The following is an 18,881-nucleotide window of genomic DNA, read 5'->3' on the forward strand; positions in this document are numbered from 1 at the left end:
ATTAATGGATTTTCTTTACAAAGGTAGACGTAACAATACATAAATATTAATATATACATGGTTTTTCAAATCAAAATGTTTATTTTCAAAAGAAAAATACATTCTATCCAGAGCCAGTTTCAATAGAAATGAAAAAAATAATAACAATAAGACAAATACAAATTTTTTTAAAAGAAAATAACTGAGAAATATAACAAAAAAAAATTTTTATGTGAAATAATACTTGAAATGTGATCACAAGGCTGACACTGCATCCATTCACACTTATCTAATAATACACAAAAATTATTATTACAGTTTGACATTTAAAATTACAGTTTACTCGCTTCTCTAACGTTTCATGCAATTTTAAGCACTATCCATGTTAATATTGAATTCACTTTATAAAACAGTATAAAATATAAAGTACTTTTTTTTATAAATAACATAAATACATACTGTAAAACTATACTGAAATTTGTGATATGCTCAACCTAAGTTTATAATTTTGAGTTTCGGCTGGAATAATACTTAATAAACGTATTGCCTCCAAATAAACATTTAGCTATAGTTGAATGTTACAAACAAACAATTCTATAATTCATAACTGGCACAAATAACTTGCTGGTATACAAAGCAAATTGATGATCAATGATCATCAAAAAGTTCAAAACTGTTCCTAGGAACTGCACGCTGACGACGTAACAGTCTGTCGTGGACGTTCCCGGGTCACTCGAGGTAACAGACTGTGGCGAGTGACGCAGGCACAACACGACGTAACGCACTGCAGCACGGCAGTCGGCGCACCACTGCTCCGACGGCATGGCGCTGCAGCTAGCAGCAAGACGACCGTCGCCAGCGGACTGCGACCTGGGGCAATCAGAGAGCAATGGTCCAGAGGCGATAAAACCAAAATAACACAGTCACTACACCACTACACATCAAAATGCAAGTCAAAACACAAAACGAAGTGAAATTCATCTCAATTACCTTCCTTCGTCTATTAAAATAAATATACAATTCGGCACTTAAATATTTAATTTAGACTTTTATCTAAAAACCTAAATATTATGCACTAAATGAAAAAATTTATTTAGTTTTTACATGTGAGTGTTTTATTTTTTCTGAAAGAAAAGTATATAAAAGCAGTCATTACTGATAACAAACTGTCATAGCCAAATACTCCTCTCTGGCTGGTTTATTTGTAGGTTATCCCCTCCCCTCCTCTTCCTCGCAGCACAGCAGACACGTCTCTTGCCGGTCGAGCGGCCGACACGGCACACGGACAATAACTGCTCTGTTCACGGAGCTTCACGCGACTGCCGAGAGGTTTTGATCTAACAATTTATACTTAGTCGTGGAGTTACATTTATTAAAAACCAACAGGATATTTATTTATGCACATATTCAACCACACAGTACAATTTTATTTTTTTAAACCTAAAATTTGCATGTGAATCGCAGTACATTTTTTTACTCTAAAAAACGGCATAAAATATGTGACTCGCACACAAGAAAATACGGCATTTGAGAATGACTATTTTCTTAGATCCATAGTATTGATTCTCAGTCCAAATTTGTGCATTGATTTACATAACAATATTTATATCTTCTAATTAATTTTCCAACTAGACCTTCTCATTAATAAGACTAAACTACAGCAAGTCAGAAATCATACTAACAATTTAATTCGAACATTCTGATGTTTATTCTTCAAGTAATAAAATAAAAAAAAATAATCTGTCTAAATAAAAATATATAATCTGTCTAAAACTACCCTAATGGATGTGACCAATCAAAGTTGACGTTACAAGTTCATATCCATACAATATTTTAGACTATTTTATAACTGCATTATTTATTGGTAGTTGCAAAAGTTGATTTAATTTAGGAAGCAAAGATAAAATATCATGAAAGGGGTTGAATAAAAACATAAACATACGTACTTGCATTCAAAATATTGCAAAGATAAAATATAATTCACAAATTTAACAATGTTTGTAACCATTTACTATGAAGGTGATATTCATTTCTTCCTTCATACAACCTTGAATGTAAAACTGTCTCAATTAAAAGACTTATTTGTATTACAAGTTCAAATGCAAGATGATATCATGTCCAAAACAAACTCGGATAGAAGAAGACATCAAATGTAAAACGACTTTAAATGTTAGACATCAAATTTTAGAACGCCTAGACCATCTAGCCTGTACTACGATCTCAAATGTAAGATGACCTTAAATGTAAGACAACTTCAAATATAAGACCTCCCCAACATTTACAGTAAAGCTCTGAAATAAGACAACCTTAACTGTATGATAAATTATAATAAAATGATATGTTAAACACAAACCAACTCATTGTTTAAAATGATTCCAAATAAGTTAAAATTTTATTACGGCCAGGTTCACATGTGAAATAATGTTTATGTTGTTATTCATTATTCTAAGCTTTGGATCTTGAAACACTCTAACAATTGTTTCATTTTTGTTTCAGTAGAGAACAGCCGTATTCACAAAACCTTACGCAATTATAAGCAAAGATATTGAGCACGAAGCTGCTACCTCGCCAACGCTGGACAAACCTCATGTCCAGCAACGCAAAGCGCTGCTGTCTTGCCCAACAAGGGTGTAGTGTGTGGTATTGTAAAACAAACCAACACGAGTCATAACATGTTCATGAGAATAACACAAATTTTTAATAATATATTATATAAATTATTCCCAGGCTGCGCCCTTCTGAGCCCGATGTGCCACCACCTCCCCCCTTCCACCACCCTCTACGACCGCCCGCCGAAGTGTGAGTGTGTGTGTGCGTGCGTCGGCCCGCGCCCACCGATGTGACGTCAGTGCTCCGCTCCCGAGAGTTGCCGAGCGAGGACGAACGGGCAGTGAGTCGCGAGCGCTGCTAGAGGAAGGAGCTTCACGCACCTGTTATCGTTCTCGGAGGTATTCAGTGCTACAGGAGGAAACGGGCCTCGCCACACACGGGCTACGTCACGGCCCTGGGAACAGAGTAGCCGGGACCACATGCCCGTTATACATGTGGTGGCGCCCTAGGCTTCGACGGACACGTCAACCCCCATTGCGGTAGCAATATATACATAATATTTTTAAGTCAATTTCAAATGGCATAATTCGTCAGTAAAACAGTCTTTGAAGACATACCTTAAATATATATATATATATATATATATATATATATATATATATATATATATATACACATATATATACATATATATATATTTTTTCTATTTAAAAGAATAACTATTACTTTGAAAATACTTTAAAAAGTTGTAATGTTTTAGACTCAAACATGCAGTAAAAGATCCACGAGAAAGAGTTGACCGGCTGACAAACTCTCTGGTGTCGCTGGGGGACGGCTGAAGGCTGCAGACCTGCTCGCCGGGCGGACGCCTCACTTGGCCGGCGGGCAGACGCTGCGGATGCAGTAGGCACGGAAGTCGCACACCTTCTGGCTGTCCACGTAGTTGAAGGAGAAGAAGCAGCTCTCGCAGAAGTAGCCAGGGTTGTAGGGGCAGTGCTCGTTGTCCACTGTCACCCACCTGTCACACACACACACACACACACGACTGCCGAGCGAGCGCGGGGACAAGGGACAGGGGGCAGGCGAGAGCAGTAGAAGACACCCTATGTTCTCATGCATTCACACCACAGAACACACTCCTCCCGTTTGTCAACTGGCCATCTAACATTTTGCAAGTCTCTCAATGCAATGTATGCACAATGAAATTTTTTTATTTCCTTGTCTGTAATTTTTAATTACTTTCAGTAATGTAAATATATTTTACTTTTAACTTTGAACGTTTAAAACTTAAGATTAAAACACAAGTTTCAGAAACAAGTAGACTTTGAACCTTTCTATAAAGCAAGATTGCAGTAACATCACCTACTTTCAAGTGAAAGGTAAACCTTGCTTGGATCCAATGACACTGTCTGTCGAGCGTAACACAGGTGCTGATGGCGACTCACTTGGCCACGTGGGAGTTGCAGATGTTGCAGTAGCGCTCCTTGATGTGCCCCACGTGCGCGACGAACGGGTAGGCGGCCGAGCAGAGGTTGTCGTCCGAGTGCAGCAGTCTGCGGGACAGGAGAGGTCGGCAGTTAGCCGAGACCTGCGGCGCTCGTGAGCAAACACAGAGCGTCACGTCACCCACCCAGAGCCCACACTGAAGTACAAGCAAGCATCATCCACTGCCAGGAACAAAGGTGGCAGAGGTGTTTGACGCAAACACAGAGTAAAAATTAACGTTTTACAAATATTTGTAGCCGAACAAACATGACAAATAATACAGAAATAACCTATCCTCTCGTTTGTTTACATTTGACGTTTTTTTGTAATTTTATAGATTAGGTCACGAAATAATTGTTAACGTTATGATAAAACATGTTCACAATGTGTTGCGTAAGTTTAGCCCCATTCCTTGGTTTACATTTACTTAATTTGTTAATACAACATCTAGAAATGAACACACTGTGTAGGTTGTACCAAATATTAGGATATGTGTATTGCTTTTTTTTTTTCTTCAATACCTACCAGGTGTCAATGATTTAACAGTACTATATTTTAGATGTTTGGTAGAATTTTATGCCAGTTATAGAGATAATCAGGTGTATAATTAATCTTTAATTCTGAAGAAGAGCCTCTTTTCTGAACTAAAATAATAAAACTGCATTTTATTTATTTCTTTATATATTTTTCAAACATCTCTTTTTTTTAAAAAAAAAAAAAAGAATGCTGTGATACTTCAAAATAGTTTACTATTTTAATACTAATTAGGTTTGGTTAGTTAAATTCAGAATACTTAAAAATAGGTAGTGTAGACATTTGGTTAGGTAAGATGAGCAACATATACCTAATATACTTTAAATAGTGTGGCTGGTTGATCAGGTTTGGTTAGCCACATTAAAAATACTTAAGATCATTATGAATTACCAATTTAAAATATAACTAGGTAACTTAACCAATCATCCTTATTGTTGTAAAATATTTTTAATGTAGCTAAGCTAGCCATTTGTTCACATAATTTTACAGATTTTTTTATGTAGCAACTTAACCAACCGTGCACACAATGTCATAGTACTTTTAATATACCTAACCTAACTTGTGAAACCAGTTTAATTACTTTAAGTATTAAAACAGCTCTCTCTTAAAAAAGGATTGAAAAAAAAAAGGAAGGAAAAGACAGATTTTTAATTCTTTTTTAGACAGGAGGCTTTTTCTTCATAATTACCTAAAGTTCTTAAGTTTTAATTCACAGTGTATATAAAACAACTTTTAAGGGAATAAAAGGCAAAAATAATAATAATTTGATACTGAATTTTAGAAGTAACATTTAATTTTGTACACAGATTTTTATGTTTTAGTACCAAAATTTTGCACAGCTTTTGCCATATTTTAACATCAATTTTATTTACAATTTTTCAAGGTCCTACTAATCATTATACCGTATATACTCGTGTATAGCGCGCCCTTTTTTCCCCTCAAGTAAAGGAAAAAAATAAGGATGCGCGCTATACACGGGAAAAAAAAAGTGAGGCGGGGAGGAGGAGTGGAAGTCGTTAACTGCCCGGTGACGGGTGACGTTTCTGGCCAGCCCCCACACATACGCACAGCACAAGGAACGAGGCATCTCTTTCACACACACACACACACACGCGTGCGCGCGCAAGCTCGCACATCATGGTCTCTTGTTTATTTTTAGACCTCCCCCTTTACAGAAAGCCAGCTCAGAAGCTAGTAAAAAAAGAGACAGAGAGAGAGAATGTTGTCACCAGTTCCCCCCACCCCCCTCCACCGATCGCTTTCTTCGCTTCCACCATTCCTCGTCCCAGCAGCAACCGGTGAGTCATCTAGTTCTCGGCGCCAGCTTAGCAACGTAGCGCGGCACGCCTCCCTCCCTCCCTTCCACATACCAGTTGTGACGATACAGCGCTTCATTATCTTCCGTCTACACAGCAGAGTTTAAGTATTTTCCTGACGCATCACCACACATCAATTTAAATAATCAGGTACCACAAAATGTTAGTAAAATTTATTTATGGGGAAAAAAAATTTCAATTTTTTTTTCTTTGGAATTTATTGCAAAAATCGTGGTTCGCGCTATACACGAGGGCGCGCTATACACGAGTAAATACGGTAATTACCTCATTTCTATTCATTCAAATAACAATTTTCTATCACATGCTGTATGCCAAAATTCACATCACAGCAAGCAACTTGAACCAACTGAAACACATACTTATTAAATTACCAACTGAAAATAAGAATGTTTTTTTCTTCAAAATGCTTTAATTATTCTTGCAACAGAAATAAATTGAAAAACACAGATAACACACACATACAAGCATTAAGAAAAATATAATTCTTAAACAATAATTAATATTAAGTTATAAAAATTAAAAGCAAATACTACAATGCCAATATTAAATGCTTGAAAAGATTAATTAACTTTATGTAAAGATAATTCCATTTTTTATTTTTTTACAACTGTAAACAAAACGCGCACACCTTGATGGAGCTTGCACGTGAGAACAGCGAGCAACACAGGGACTAGGACATACCCTCTTTTATCGCATAATAATCGTACCCATAATTTAGGGCGTCAAAATTTGGATAAAAAACTTCTCGCGTAAACGTCGCATAATGTTTTTGGTCCCGCTATTAGATTTCGAGCGCTTTATGTAGGTATCTTTTCCGTATAAAACGATGTATTTTAAAGAAGAAATCTAATAATCAGAAATCAACTATTTTACTTATTTAATTAACGGAAATACGAAACTGTCTGATGTGTAAATATTCTTTTAAAGACTTTTTAAACGTTATAACCTTGATCTGATCGTCTGCGTCGCCGCGGTGTACCGCTTATAAAAATGCAGCCAGCGCTAGTTGGCATCATTCATGTTTGGTTATGTTGCTTCCTGTATAGAGCGCGCGCACGCAGTCGAATATCGATATCTCGCCGACTGGATGCAACGCGCGCTCTCCGTCAAGTGCCGAGTTAACTACATCTGATGGCCCGCACTCTTTCGCGGTAAAATGTGTACTACGACGATAGTTACGCTTTAGTTCACGTCACAGATTCAAGTGGCTTGCGTTCGGGTCACAGAGTTTGTTTTCTATTTAAAGTTCAATAAAAGTTTTTTGTTGCATGAATTATTAATATAAATTTTTGGCGTGCTCTTGTTTAACCAACTTTTTTTTTTAAATTGTAAACGTACTTTTTATGAACGGTTTTTTTATGAATAACTTTACCTAACAAAAAAAATTTTTCCGCATAATCGTCGTAATTTTACTTTTCAAACTTGATTGTAGCATAAAATGTGCGAGGATTGTGCGAGGGTCGCCGGAGGCAGAGACCGTGTGGAGTTACCGTGCGACGGAGAAGACGACGAGGTGCTCGCAGTCGCCCTGGTGCACGTACACGTACGGGTAGCCCAGCCGCACGGACAGGTCGCACAGGCGCGTGCTCTCCATGCGCGCGGTCGCCATGCGCGGCAGGCCTCGCTCCAGCGCCCACTCCCTAGTCTGCGCGCTGATGTCGTGGCTGGAGGGGTGCCGCCCGTCGTTGTAGAACACGGACTCGATGTAGAAGAAGCCCGACCTGTAGATGGCCTGCGGGCACACGCCGGTCCTCTCTCTCACTGCACGGCCCCTTCACTCCCTCAGCCGACACCTCGCACGCTCGCTTCCCAACTCGTTCCATCTCCAGCATCACCGAGCTGCAGAGAACTCCTGATGCCATTAGTCAGGCACAATTTTAACTGAGAATATTTAAAAAAAAAAATTGGTTGTCTGTAGTCTGTTTACGGACGATAGTTTAACGTGACGTCATAAAAAAACATTGATGAAATGAATGCATACTTTTGTGAATAAAATTGAATCATTTTTGTTGAATTATCACTATTTTGTATGGAAACAAAGGAGTGAAATGAAATCTACAATTTAATTGATAAATTTACTTTTATTTGCACCCATTAATTAAAATATGTTTAATACATTAACGAAGAGATTATTTATATATATAACTTGACGCCGACCGCCAATGCTCCTCTGTCGCATAGACCGCTATGCCTCATCAACGTCTCGTAAAAACGTGTGCACCGAACGCGCTCGTGCGCGCAGCAAAGTGTAGTGCGTGCGACGAGGCGAACGCCATGCAACAAGTGCTGCGCCGGCGGAAGGATCCGGCCGGGTGTGGCATATCCCTCCGCCGCACTACAACAAATTATTTTAATTATGTTTTCCACAGGTTTTTATTAAACATTATTTTTCATTAATTAATAATTCAGTCTTTGCAAAATCATGTTTCACTGTGCGATTTGTCCCGAACCTGGCCGGTTCAGTTTCCCGCGAAATTCACACGTTTCCGCGGGAGGGCTGGCGGGGGAGGGGGGTCGCGCGCGGCGACACAGTTAGTGTCCTTCGAGAGCTCACCCAGGCCGGCAGCCTGCGCGCAACGCGGAACCTTCAACCTTTGCATTCACCAACATGTAGTTTTCAATAGTGTAATTTCTTTTCAACCTTTTACATACAGTTCCGCGGTCGGCCTAAATTTACCATGAGGTACTTAACTTAATGAAATCAGTGTTCCGAGATGAGTGTTCTACGTCATACATAAGTACTGTGGGGAGTTTTTGTGAATTTACGTCGGCGCTTCACGCCCCAACCTAGCCTACCGGCTACATAGTTTTGGCCCGCACGGGGCAGCCAGCAGGAGACGCGTGCCATCGAACATAATAACGATTCAGTCCCTGGGACACATCTAGACACCACGTAGAGTCGCCGGAGACACGGGCCTACGTGCTGCTAGCCCAGTTTATTAAGAGCTAGGTAATAGTGTAGTGTATTGTTCATCAAGATATCGTGTGCCATATCAGAGTGTATTTTTGTACCTATCGCATCACGTGTACAAGTCCGCCCCTCACGCGCATTAAAATCGTGAGCCACCACTGAGGAAGTGAGCTGCGCGTGTGACTAGTCGCGTCGGGCAAACCGTTACGGCCAGAACGGGCAGCACCATGTATTGGGCTGTGCTGTATTAAATTCACCAAATATCTTCCAGAAACTTTGTGTTCTTCTTCAGGCGTCCCGAGTGGCCATAACAGCTCGGGGGGCCCTACTGCGTTGACCCCTACCTCTAGCCACAAGGCCGAACCCTCCCTGAGATCACGAACCCGAGCAAAAATCACGTCTAAATAGTCAGAGGTAGCGGGGACGGCATCAAACTTTTATACATGTTTGCTATTTAACTTCTTCCAATCTGTGTTATTCTGTTACGGATAGGATGATGATAGGAAAATTAGAAAACGAATGGGAGTGTTTCAAGTTTAATGTGCCTTGAAAAAGTCAAATCGATGGTTGTTCCAATCGAGTGGAAGAGAGATAGATGCGGCACAAGTGTACAATGAGCTTAACGGGACAATGTGCGTTATGGGACACTTTTTCGTGCATGCAGCCGGCGTTCATCGATTTATTAGACGTCACGTCAAAAAAAAGCTGATAGAATAAAGCTAAATCTGATGGAAATATTAACAGAAAGACACATGCAACACTTTCCCGATCAAACATCTGTATTAGTTACAATAAAACACAAATAATGCAGTGAAGAAACAATAACCAGCCGGCAGACTGTGCCACGAGCGTGAGCAGAGCGCTGTCAGCTCGCGTCCGCTCTGAGTCGAGTCAGCGGTGGATGTGCAGTAGGGTGCAACGAAGAAAATAGATTCGTCAATTTGTTTCATGGCAGGCAAAACTTGGCCTTTTGCCATCATTATCAATTCCCCAAAACTGGGGCTATATCGAAAATTATCTTGAGGTGCCGCAAACGCCTCAAACATTTGACATTTTCATGATTTTGGTCGGTTTTGATCCTTTTTTGTAATTTTAAAACCTTAAGAAAATTGTTTAGATTCTTGAATTGAGTGTAAGGATGTACCCTATTTATACAGAAGAGTATAAGAAAAATATTAATATTTGCTAGAGTACCCTCCTTTATCGCATAATCGTCACACGCGCATAATCGTCACACCCATATTTTAGGGCGTCAAAATTTGGATAAAAAACTTCTCGCGTAAACGTAGCATGATTATGCGATAAAACACGGTATTAACAAAAAGATGACATTAAACGCTGCAGACTGTTTCCTGGAATCAACACGTAGGCTATAAACAAACACAGGAATCCTAGTTTCGTGTCACCCCTTCCTTCTTCCATTCCCAGGCTCCCCATCCTCCAAATAATTTTCTCTTTACTTGCCATTTTGATCATTTTTCAATCTGCTAGTAAAGAAGGAACGATCTGTATTGTGTGGTGTTTTGTAAACAATAACAGTTAAAGCAAGTAGTGTAGTAACCCATGATGTGTTTTCCCATCACGGTTGAATAAACAAGTTCTGTCAAGTTACTGTGATGTGATGAGATAATATCTTAATTTATGGAAAGCACTACGAGCAGAAAACAAGTCAAATTTCCCCTACCTTGGTCACGAAAATTGAAGAAATATGGGTTACCGATTTATTCCCACTGTGTCACGAAACCAAATTTGAGAATCATAGACATGTATCAAGGAAAAAATTGGAGCTTCCTCATAAGTTAAGGCCGAAAAGGAAATCAGTAATTTTAACTAAATTTATGTGCTTTCAAAATGAGTTCAGATAAACCTTTTGATGTAGCTGCTTGCAAATGCACGGAATTTGCATCATGAAAATGTGAAAACCCCAAAAAATCAAGTCCTAAAAATGGAACAGTCTTTTCTACAAAACCAAAGAACACTAAAAAAAAAATGAAAATGGGTGGGGATGATGAAAAAAACTACTAAAGAATTACTCAAGTGTGGAAATAGAAACCAAAAGATAAAGGAAGAGATGGAAAAAGATAAATAACAGAGTTCAGAAATAAATAAAAACTATAGTGGAGAGCTTGTGCAAAGTTCCATAACCATGAGTGTAGCTGTAGATACTGTAAATTCAAGTTCCGTTCGTGAAGATGGAAGCCAATCAGTTCCAAAGGGTAAGCCATCGTCGTCAACAGGCGCGTCATGGTTTTCCCAGCCATCTACCTCTCAGTCACAAATGTGAGTTAAGTTACCTACATTAGCATCAATTTGTGACAGAACCAGCATTTCAGATCGTGAAGCAGCTATCATTGCCAATGCACTGCTTCACGACGTGGGTCTTGTAAAAACAACTGACACGAGCAAAGAAAAGAACAATTTTCCAACAAAAAAAAGGTGCTAAAAAATTTAGAAGATCCGTTGTTGAAGAACATTACTGTAGTGGAAGAACCTGGCTCAAGATTTTTGCATTTTTGGGATACTTCACCCCACAATCTGACACCTCGCTTGAAATTTAAAAAAAAATATTGACTTCTCTGAAGAAAAAGCAATCTATACATCTACAATAATAATGGTAGGGTGTCATGGAACTAACAGTAACACAGGAACAAAAGGACGAATAATTATATTTGGGTGGTATCTGCTAACAGCTAGAAACTTGCGAACAGTTTCCAGTGGTGGAATTCCAAACAATCCAAGGATGTCTACCCGACGGTTTGACTGCATTTAGTGATTTAAGTAGTGACCAAAATTACCTTTTTGAAAGGTTCATGTAATTTCAAATGGTGTGTGTTCATCTGATCTGGCGAATAGGAACCCAGGCAAACTCGCCCGTTCCCGCTGGCTCACGGCGGCAAACAGTATTCTTAGACTTTACATCGCAAGTTACAAAGCATCGAAAAACCTACGCACGCTGGCAGAATATGTGGTTAAAGTGTAAGCCCCGTCTGGTTCAACTCAAGCTAAGAGCCCTACTTTAACGATGGCTCATAACACCTCGGCTGTTGATCAAGTCATCGCGGTATCTTCCCCGGACTTTGTGGGAAGTTACTGATACGGGTACTATGCAACACCTGAAAAATATTCTGGCAATGTTGACAGATGAACGTAAGGGCATTTAAGTATTGGGGTTAAGGCGAATTGTAAAAGCCCAAACCCATTCTTCTAGACAAATCAGACATTTCCATATCCCAGAGATCCAGCTCACTGATGTGATGAACTGGCCGGAGTGCCAAGCCACCAAGCCTCCCTCGACCAACCACAACGGGACAGTGGACTTCAACACCTTGCGCCTAGGTAACCAGCAGCTCTGGGGACGATCTACCACACGACACTTCTGAGACCACCACGCCCCACTCGGGCTGTCGACAGACTGGTGGAGCTGGTTAGAGGCTTCGTCCGCGGTTCGTGCGACGGCTTCATCATGTCAACATTGGAATCGCACAAAATTACGCCAATTTGAAACAACGAAACACTTCAATTTTGAGTAAATCACTACTTTTTCTCAATGCTTTCTTACATTCCAAGTTCTTGATTTTTATTTTCCCAAACAGTTATATATATTGCTATATAGTACAGTTGAAAAGCATAGCTCATTTAGTATTCTGTAACATTGTTTTAAAATCTTTGAATAAAATTTTGTTGATGACACGCTTCAGTTTCATTCTAATCCTTGTGCTAGCGGACGGACGCCTCGGCCGATGCGGGACGCAACCAGGGCGAGGAGTACTCTCCGGGACAGCTGCTGAGCGAGAGGGTGCACATCGAGCGGGAGAGCGACACAACTGCGCTGGGCTAGATCCCCTCGGGGACTTGAACCACGCCACATCAACGTCACGTGCGCTGCACGCCCTCACCTTGGCCTTCTTGAGCGACTGGTCGGCCCCGAAGGGGGTGGTGCTGACCTCGCGGCACACCACGTCGTCGCTGCGGCACTCGACGACGTCGCGCACGTGCGCCAGCGTGTGCTGGCCCAGGGCCACCACCTCGTGCGAGAAGCGCGGCAGCTCGCGGTCCCCCCGGGAGTGCCTGAAGGGCAGGTACACCCGCAGGTGCACCACCATCTCGTCCAGGGGCTGCAGGTCCAGCCTCATGGACCTCGGCGGCCGCACCTGCACACACCACTCAACTACATGCTGGTCACTTCAGCCACCTTCGCAGCTCAACAATCACCGTACACAAGTTTGTGTTCCGGAAAAATATTTTGGTAATGTACCAAAAACGTTTCCACAAAACTAAGAAAATTTTTTCAACGCAATATACTTTCACAGATACACACAAATTTTATGGACCATTTTACATCAACATAACCAAACGACAAAAGAAGTGAGCCATATTCTATATATGTATACAGGCATACCCCACAATTCCACACCCACTGTTAAAGTTCAAGTTAATTTACCTGTTAAGTGAATATAATGGTAACGTAAAATTATGCAAGTGGCACTCAAAAGGTTGTAACACAGGATGAATGCAGAACACTATAAACATGCATACAGATTACAGTATTGGTTGAAGATTGTACTATTATTTTAGTAAATCAACTTATCTTAAATTATGTATTCTATGTTTGTATTGTGGCTACATCTTCTCCAAAAATTTGCCCCCTCTAATCTCTAGATAAAGGAGAAAGAAAGGAATATTAGTGAGCTGAAGCTAACCACACTCCCTTCACTGCCACAGCATTTCACCATTCTCCGAAACAAGACAATTTAAAATGATTCTCGTGCATAATATGAGCACATTGTCAGTCTGTCGGGCGACACTTGCACACGTACAGGCAGCAACTTTAGTTTCAAGTATTCTAACCACATGGCTACTAATATGTAAAATTGACAAGTAATTAATTAATTAATTTAAAAAATTTGGAAAATGTCTTAAGTTATGCTAGTCTTGGAAGTATTAAACATGTATTTCTATATATAATAATTCTATAAGGGCTCAAAACATACTGGATATAAAAACATAAATAATCACAGGTAAAAAAATTTCAATGAAATATGAAACCCAATTTTTTTTTCTAAACTTATATTTTTTGTAGCACCAGCCAGTTTGATTTGTCGAGTTGCCTAGTGTATACTTTCCCTTCGCTGAGGTTGGCCACCTTTTCCAGCTAAGCCTGTTTGGTCGAAGCCACGTCCAAGTTCAGGAATGATGCTCCAGTTTCAACTCACAAGTGCAGCAAACTGTTTAGTACTTTGTCAATTATCATCTGATATCCGACCAGAGTGTACCAATACGAAACCGAACCTGGACTGAAAAATTTTACTGCCTGTATCTCTCCCTCCACTCTATGGTCAGCTTGAAAGAAGTGGGAAACTAATCAGTTTTAAGATATTTCTGCAAAAAAATTCTAAAATAATAGTTTTGTGCTGCTAGATTTGTTGTCTTCCCTAAAAAAATTTATTTTTTTTAGTACTGAAACTGTCCCTTGCATTATTTAATGACTACGTGGAAGCACGCGGAAGACGGAGGAACGGAGACCACTGGCGAGAGAGAGCGGAGGCACTCACGACGGGGATGTTGCCTCGGTACTTGAGGTCGGAGTCGGCGACACGAGCCAGGCGCCCCACCACAGTCTGCAGCTTCTTGGCCTCCTCCACCACGCCCATGCCGCTGAACAGGCACGGCCGCATCTTCACCTCCTGCACGTTCGTCATGGGCTTCAGGAGCTCCCGGTGCATGAGTCGCTCCGGCCTGCGCAACGCACCGCGCCGTCACACAGCTGCACGCGCACCGCTGTGACTGCCGTGCGTGGCTGCACGCGCACCACTGCCACTGCCGTGCACGGCTACATGCGAGCCTCATCAATGCCATGCATGGCTACACACACACAGCCTACACACCACTAGCACACTGCTGCAGTGCATGGCTACACACACACCGCACTGGCACACAGCCTCTGTACATGACTACAAGCACACCGTGCCGGTGCACCGCTGCCGCGCGTTGCTACACGCAAAACTGCACTTACATACTCCTGCTGTGCATGACTACACGTGCAACCCCACCGGCACACTGCTCAGTGTTCGTGGCATGTTGTGATTCCTGGGTACCTACTTAAATATTAATCCATTAAAAGTTTGAGTATGGTCAAAAAATATGTAATTGAAAAATTAGTCCATCGATTACAATTTCATTTTTTTCACTGCAAATGATGGAGATCCACCCCTATCAATCATCTGCCTGTCTGTCTGTCTGATTGTCTTGTGACATGTCACATTTTTGTAACTTGAATCCAGCTGCTGTTGGGCAATCGCCTGTCAGCAAGCAGTGGCCCTACTTTCCTCTTACCCTCCGCCTGAACTGTGCCACATTCCTCGCCGACACACACTCAGATAAACCATTCCATCCTCCTAGCCTTCTCTTACTCCTTCCATTACCACCCTGTCCATTGGGTGATATCCAGTTTAGGAACATCTGCAAAAAAAAACTATTTATGGTGGTTATTATAAGACAGGTAAAGTTTGTAACATTTAAATGATTTGCAAAACGTTAATAGGTTAAGTGGTGTATTCACGTCAGTATATCATTAGCACCATGTTAACTACGTGTGTGCATCTGTTTTGGTATGAACCCGTGTCAAGTGTGGTGATTTATTAATAATGCAGATAGTTTTGAAAGTAAAATAACAAATGTTTTCGTCGCCGCAGCTGTAAAGACTGGTTCATTCACGTTGCCCATGCAGCAACAGTGACTCGGACCTTACAAAACCTGGTGTCATGTGACATGACAAGGTAAACTGCTGCAATTGTGGGGTGAAATACATTAAAAACTAGAAAAATAATGATTGTAATGTTGCAGCAAGTATCTTTGTTATGTCATTTGAAACCTGTCACTACGTGAAAGTACTGTTTTAATGTGCCTATCACTACTAAGGCAAGCTGTTTGCAAGCATGATAGGGATTCATGCACGGTGGCACCTGCATTACCACGCAGGCGAACATTACAACGGTTGTTCTGGGAAATAACCTGTCTTTATACTTGCAATCATGAAGAAACCTGTTGGATTATATACAAATATATTTTCATTATTAATAAAATAACACAAATTGAAACAAGTATTTAACATAGCGCTAATTATGTACTGATGTGAATCAACTATAAACAGTAAAAGTTTTGTATCACATATCCAAGTCTTATCCCTTGATCCTAATGGCGTGATCCTGAATACATTGATCCTGCGGTACATTATGCTTAATGTTGTAATATGGTACATCGAAAGATCCTGGATATGACAAAAATTGTGATTTAATAATGAATTATGATTGTATTATCAGATCAAATAGAAACCTGAAATTGAACTTTTTTTTTTACTTCCTAACATTTTTATAGCAATATTTATGTTGTGGCTACGGGCGGATCCAGAAGAATGGTCAGGGGAGGGCCACATTAAATTTCTTATACAATTTTAGAACATTTAGAAATTAAATATTTAGTACGTTTTGTGTGTTATTCAAAAAGTCATCTATTGCACTGCTGTAAAATACTTTAGTAAGTTTAAGAATCTATGATAAGGAATTTGGAGAAAATCTGCAAATTGTTCAGAATTCAGAGGGGGCCATGCCGCTATGGCCTCCCTTCCGAATCCGCCAGTGGTTACGTTCAGGATCTTTCGACATACTAAATTAAAACAGCAACAACCGTACAAGAGCATACCATCAGGATCAAGGGATAAACTTGGAAACATGACCCAGAACAATTACAGTATAAACATTTCACAAATCACTGAAATGTAACAAACTTGCTCTCCTGTCTCAAAATAACCACCATAATGGTCAGTCAGTAAAAATAAAATAAAAATTATTTGTAAAGCCTTTGTTTAACTTTTAAAGAAGCCTTCCAACTAGACATTTACCTTCATGATTTTTCTTATGAAATTAGACTACACAAGTCCACAGTCGAAAAGAGCTGTTTCCACCATGTCTAACCCGACTACTGGCACAATGGTACACATTTCAACAGCTCTCGAGAGCAGCCGTGTTTGAAGACATGTGCTCTGATCATAATTTTGTTTACATTGAAATTTGTGTTGTTTGTGATACCATCTCTGAACTACTTAATAACTGTTACGCTCGCAATTGGACCTTCACCCGGTGGCAAGGAGTCCCCTTTCACACACTTCCCCCCACCCCTTTCAGTTTTCTCCTCAGATCCCTTGCATCTTTCACCCCTAGCAACTCATCAGGCCAATCCACCCCCTCCCTGGACTGCCAAAGGAAGCGTTCCTGCCCCTTTCCGTTCACCCCAAAGTCCCCTCTGGAGCTTCCACCCCGTGATCTCTAGGCCCTTTAAAACCCGCCGGTGTATCCTACACTGTTCACAAGACATCGTACCGATTAAAAATTTATGAATTCACCTATCTATGAGCATACCGACAATCCTTCATTTCTTCAAAATCTGTCTTAGAACCATTGCGTCCCATAAGCTTGAAAGCCAAGTCCCATTTCAATTTATCTGACCTCACTTTAAATGGAACAATTGGGTCATTTATCCGTATACGTTCCCGAAATTCGGTCAACAATGTAGATAACTTTATCTTCTCGGATATCCAGAAACGTTCATCGGCTTCATAAACACTCTCCATTACACTTTTAATCAAACACTAATATACTCGGTGAACACAACCTTAAAATGATTTCTAAATAGTTCAAAACAAGGAGTATTCAAATAAATAAAAAAAGTTTGTTTCACTCGCAGACTCTTTTCAACCAATTAACTCTCGGAGTGTTTTTTTTTTTTTTCGTTGTATACAGCGGAAAACAATTTGGAGGGGATTTTTTTTAATATATTTTGTGGCCTACTCTTTCATCAACGGCCAAAGGGTCATTATATTGACGTCATCACAAATGTCTCCTCGGCTCCTTCAGGCCGTTATGCCTCGTCAGCGTCCTCTCTTGCATAAGTGGTTTACGATCAGGGACGCACCCGCGTGCGCCCTAGCACGACAGTAGACTTCATTATGTTAGTATGCCGTCGTCCGGGGTCTCGGGCTCGAGTCCCGGTGCGGTTCCTAGCGCGAGTGGCTGTTGCAAATGTAATGATTCCGGGTGGGCGCCAGACTAGTTCTGGTGCTAGTCGGTAGTTGGGTCGTGGGGTCGATTGCCCTGCGTGGCCCACTAGGACCGTCGGCGGTGTTGCGTGGGTTTAAAAGAATCCCCTACTCGTCGGTGATTGGGAATAGCAGGTTTAAAGAAGCAGACGCTGGAATGAGGTAATAAATGACGGACGTCATTTATTCAGTCGACAGTGGCTCTGGTGTAACGTTGCTAGTTACACGCCACGTCGTACAAGAGGTGACGTTACAAGATACAAATTACACAATTACACGCAACTGAGTCTGAGAGTTACTGAATTACCGTAGAACAAGTTTACAAAAAGAATGTTACACGAGGTTGCGTTATACAAGTTTACGAATGTTACGTGGAGAGATGCGTCGAACAAGTTTACAAAAGAATTGTTACACGAGGTTGCGTTGCACAAGTTTACAAAAGAAATGTTACACGAGGGTGCGTTGCACAAGGTTACAAAGAAATGTTACAAAGTCACTAATTATTCCGTATTATCGTGTCCCTAGGCGTTTCTGAGCCTGGTTACTCAACGATGGGTGAGGGTGATTGGAGGCGGCCAATCCCGTAAATCTGCGTATTGAGGCGGTGCTCGCGTCCACGGCAGTGGAGCGCGGACCGCAGCTAAATTCGCTCAAGAGTTCCCTTACGGGGAGTGTCAGCGCCGGAGCGACTGACATTAGCAAAAGTTCTGTCCTCGGGAGTCGGCCCATACCGGATAATGCACCTACCCCGCGGACCAAGTGTGGTGCAGGGGGGGGTGTGATATTTATGCGGCCGGATTAGGTCCTGGACCGAAAAGCTGGACCGGGTACACACGGAGAGATTATTAAAAGGGTTTGAAGAATGACTATATTTACCAGAAGTGAACTCGGTGTGGACAAAGGATGATGTCTCTCCGTGGGACGTGCGTCCGCCCCGGTCCACGAGTCGCGTTGAACTGGCGTCATGTCATGGCGTCCGGCCGAGGCTCGGTGG

The 18,881-nt window shown here is 41.0% G+C and overlaps 1 protein-coding gene across 3 annotated transcripts; it reads right to left on the minus strand.

Annotated features, from left to right (window-relative positions):
- Nucleotides 1-58: 58 nt before the first annotated feature.
- LOC134530987 (snRNA-activating protein complex subunit 3) lies at nucleotides 59-17,598 on the minus strand. 3 transcript variants are annotated; one of them, XM_063366411.1, is made up of 7 exons: nucleotides 17,211-17,598; nucleotides 14,349-14,532; nucleotides 12,693-12,947; nucleotides 7,376-7,617; nucleotides 3,975-4,082; nucleotides 3,380-3,547; nucleotides 59-849 (listed from the first exon to the last, which is right to left on the minus strand). In XM_063366411.1, the coding sequence occupies exons 1-6, from the start codon at nucleotides 17,420-17,422 to the stop codon at nucleotides 3,400-3,402; spliced, it is 1,149 nt and encodes a 382-aa protein (XP_063222481.1). In that variant the 5' UTR covers nucleotides 17,423-17,598; the 3' UTR covers nucleotides 59-849; nucleotides 3,380-3,399. The 3 variants fall into 3 exon arrangements, with proteins under 3 accessions (XP_063222481.1, XP_063222473.1, XP_063222465.1); XM_063366403.1 differs by having other exon boundaries at nucleotides 62-849; nucleotides 17,195-17,577; XM_063366395.1 differs by lacking the exon at nucleotides 59-849 and adding an exon at nucleotides 2,785-2,983 and having other exon boundaries at nucleotides 17,211-17,577.
- Between the last annotated feature and the right edge of the window lie 1,283 nt (nucleotides 17,599-18,881).

The sequence above is a fragment of the Bacillus rossius genome, chromosome 1, assembly GCF_032445375.1.
Source record: "Bacillus rossius redtenbacheri isolate Brsri chromosome 1, Brsri_v3, whole genome shotgun sequence".
Taxonomy (NCBI): domain Eukaryota; kingdom Metazoa; phylum Arthropoda; class Insecta; order Phasmatodea; family Bacillidae; genus Bacillus; species Bacillus rossius.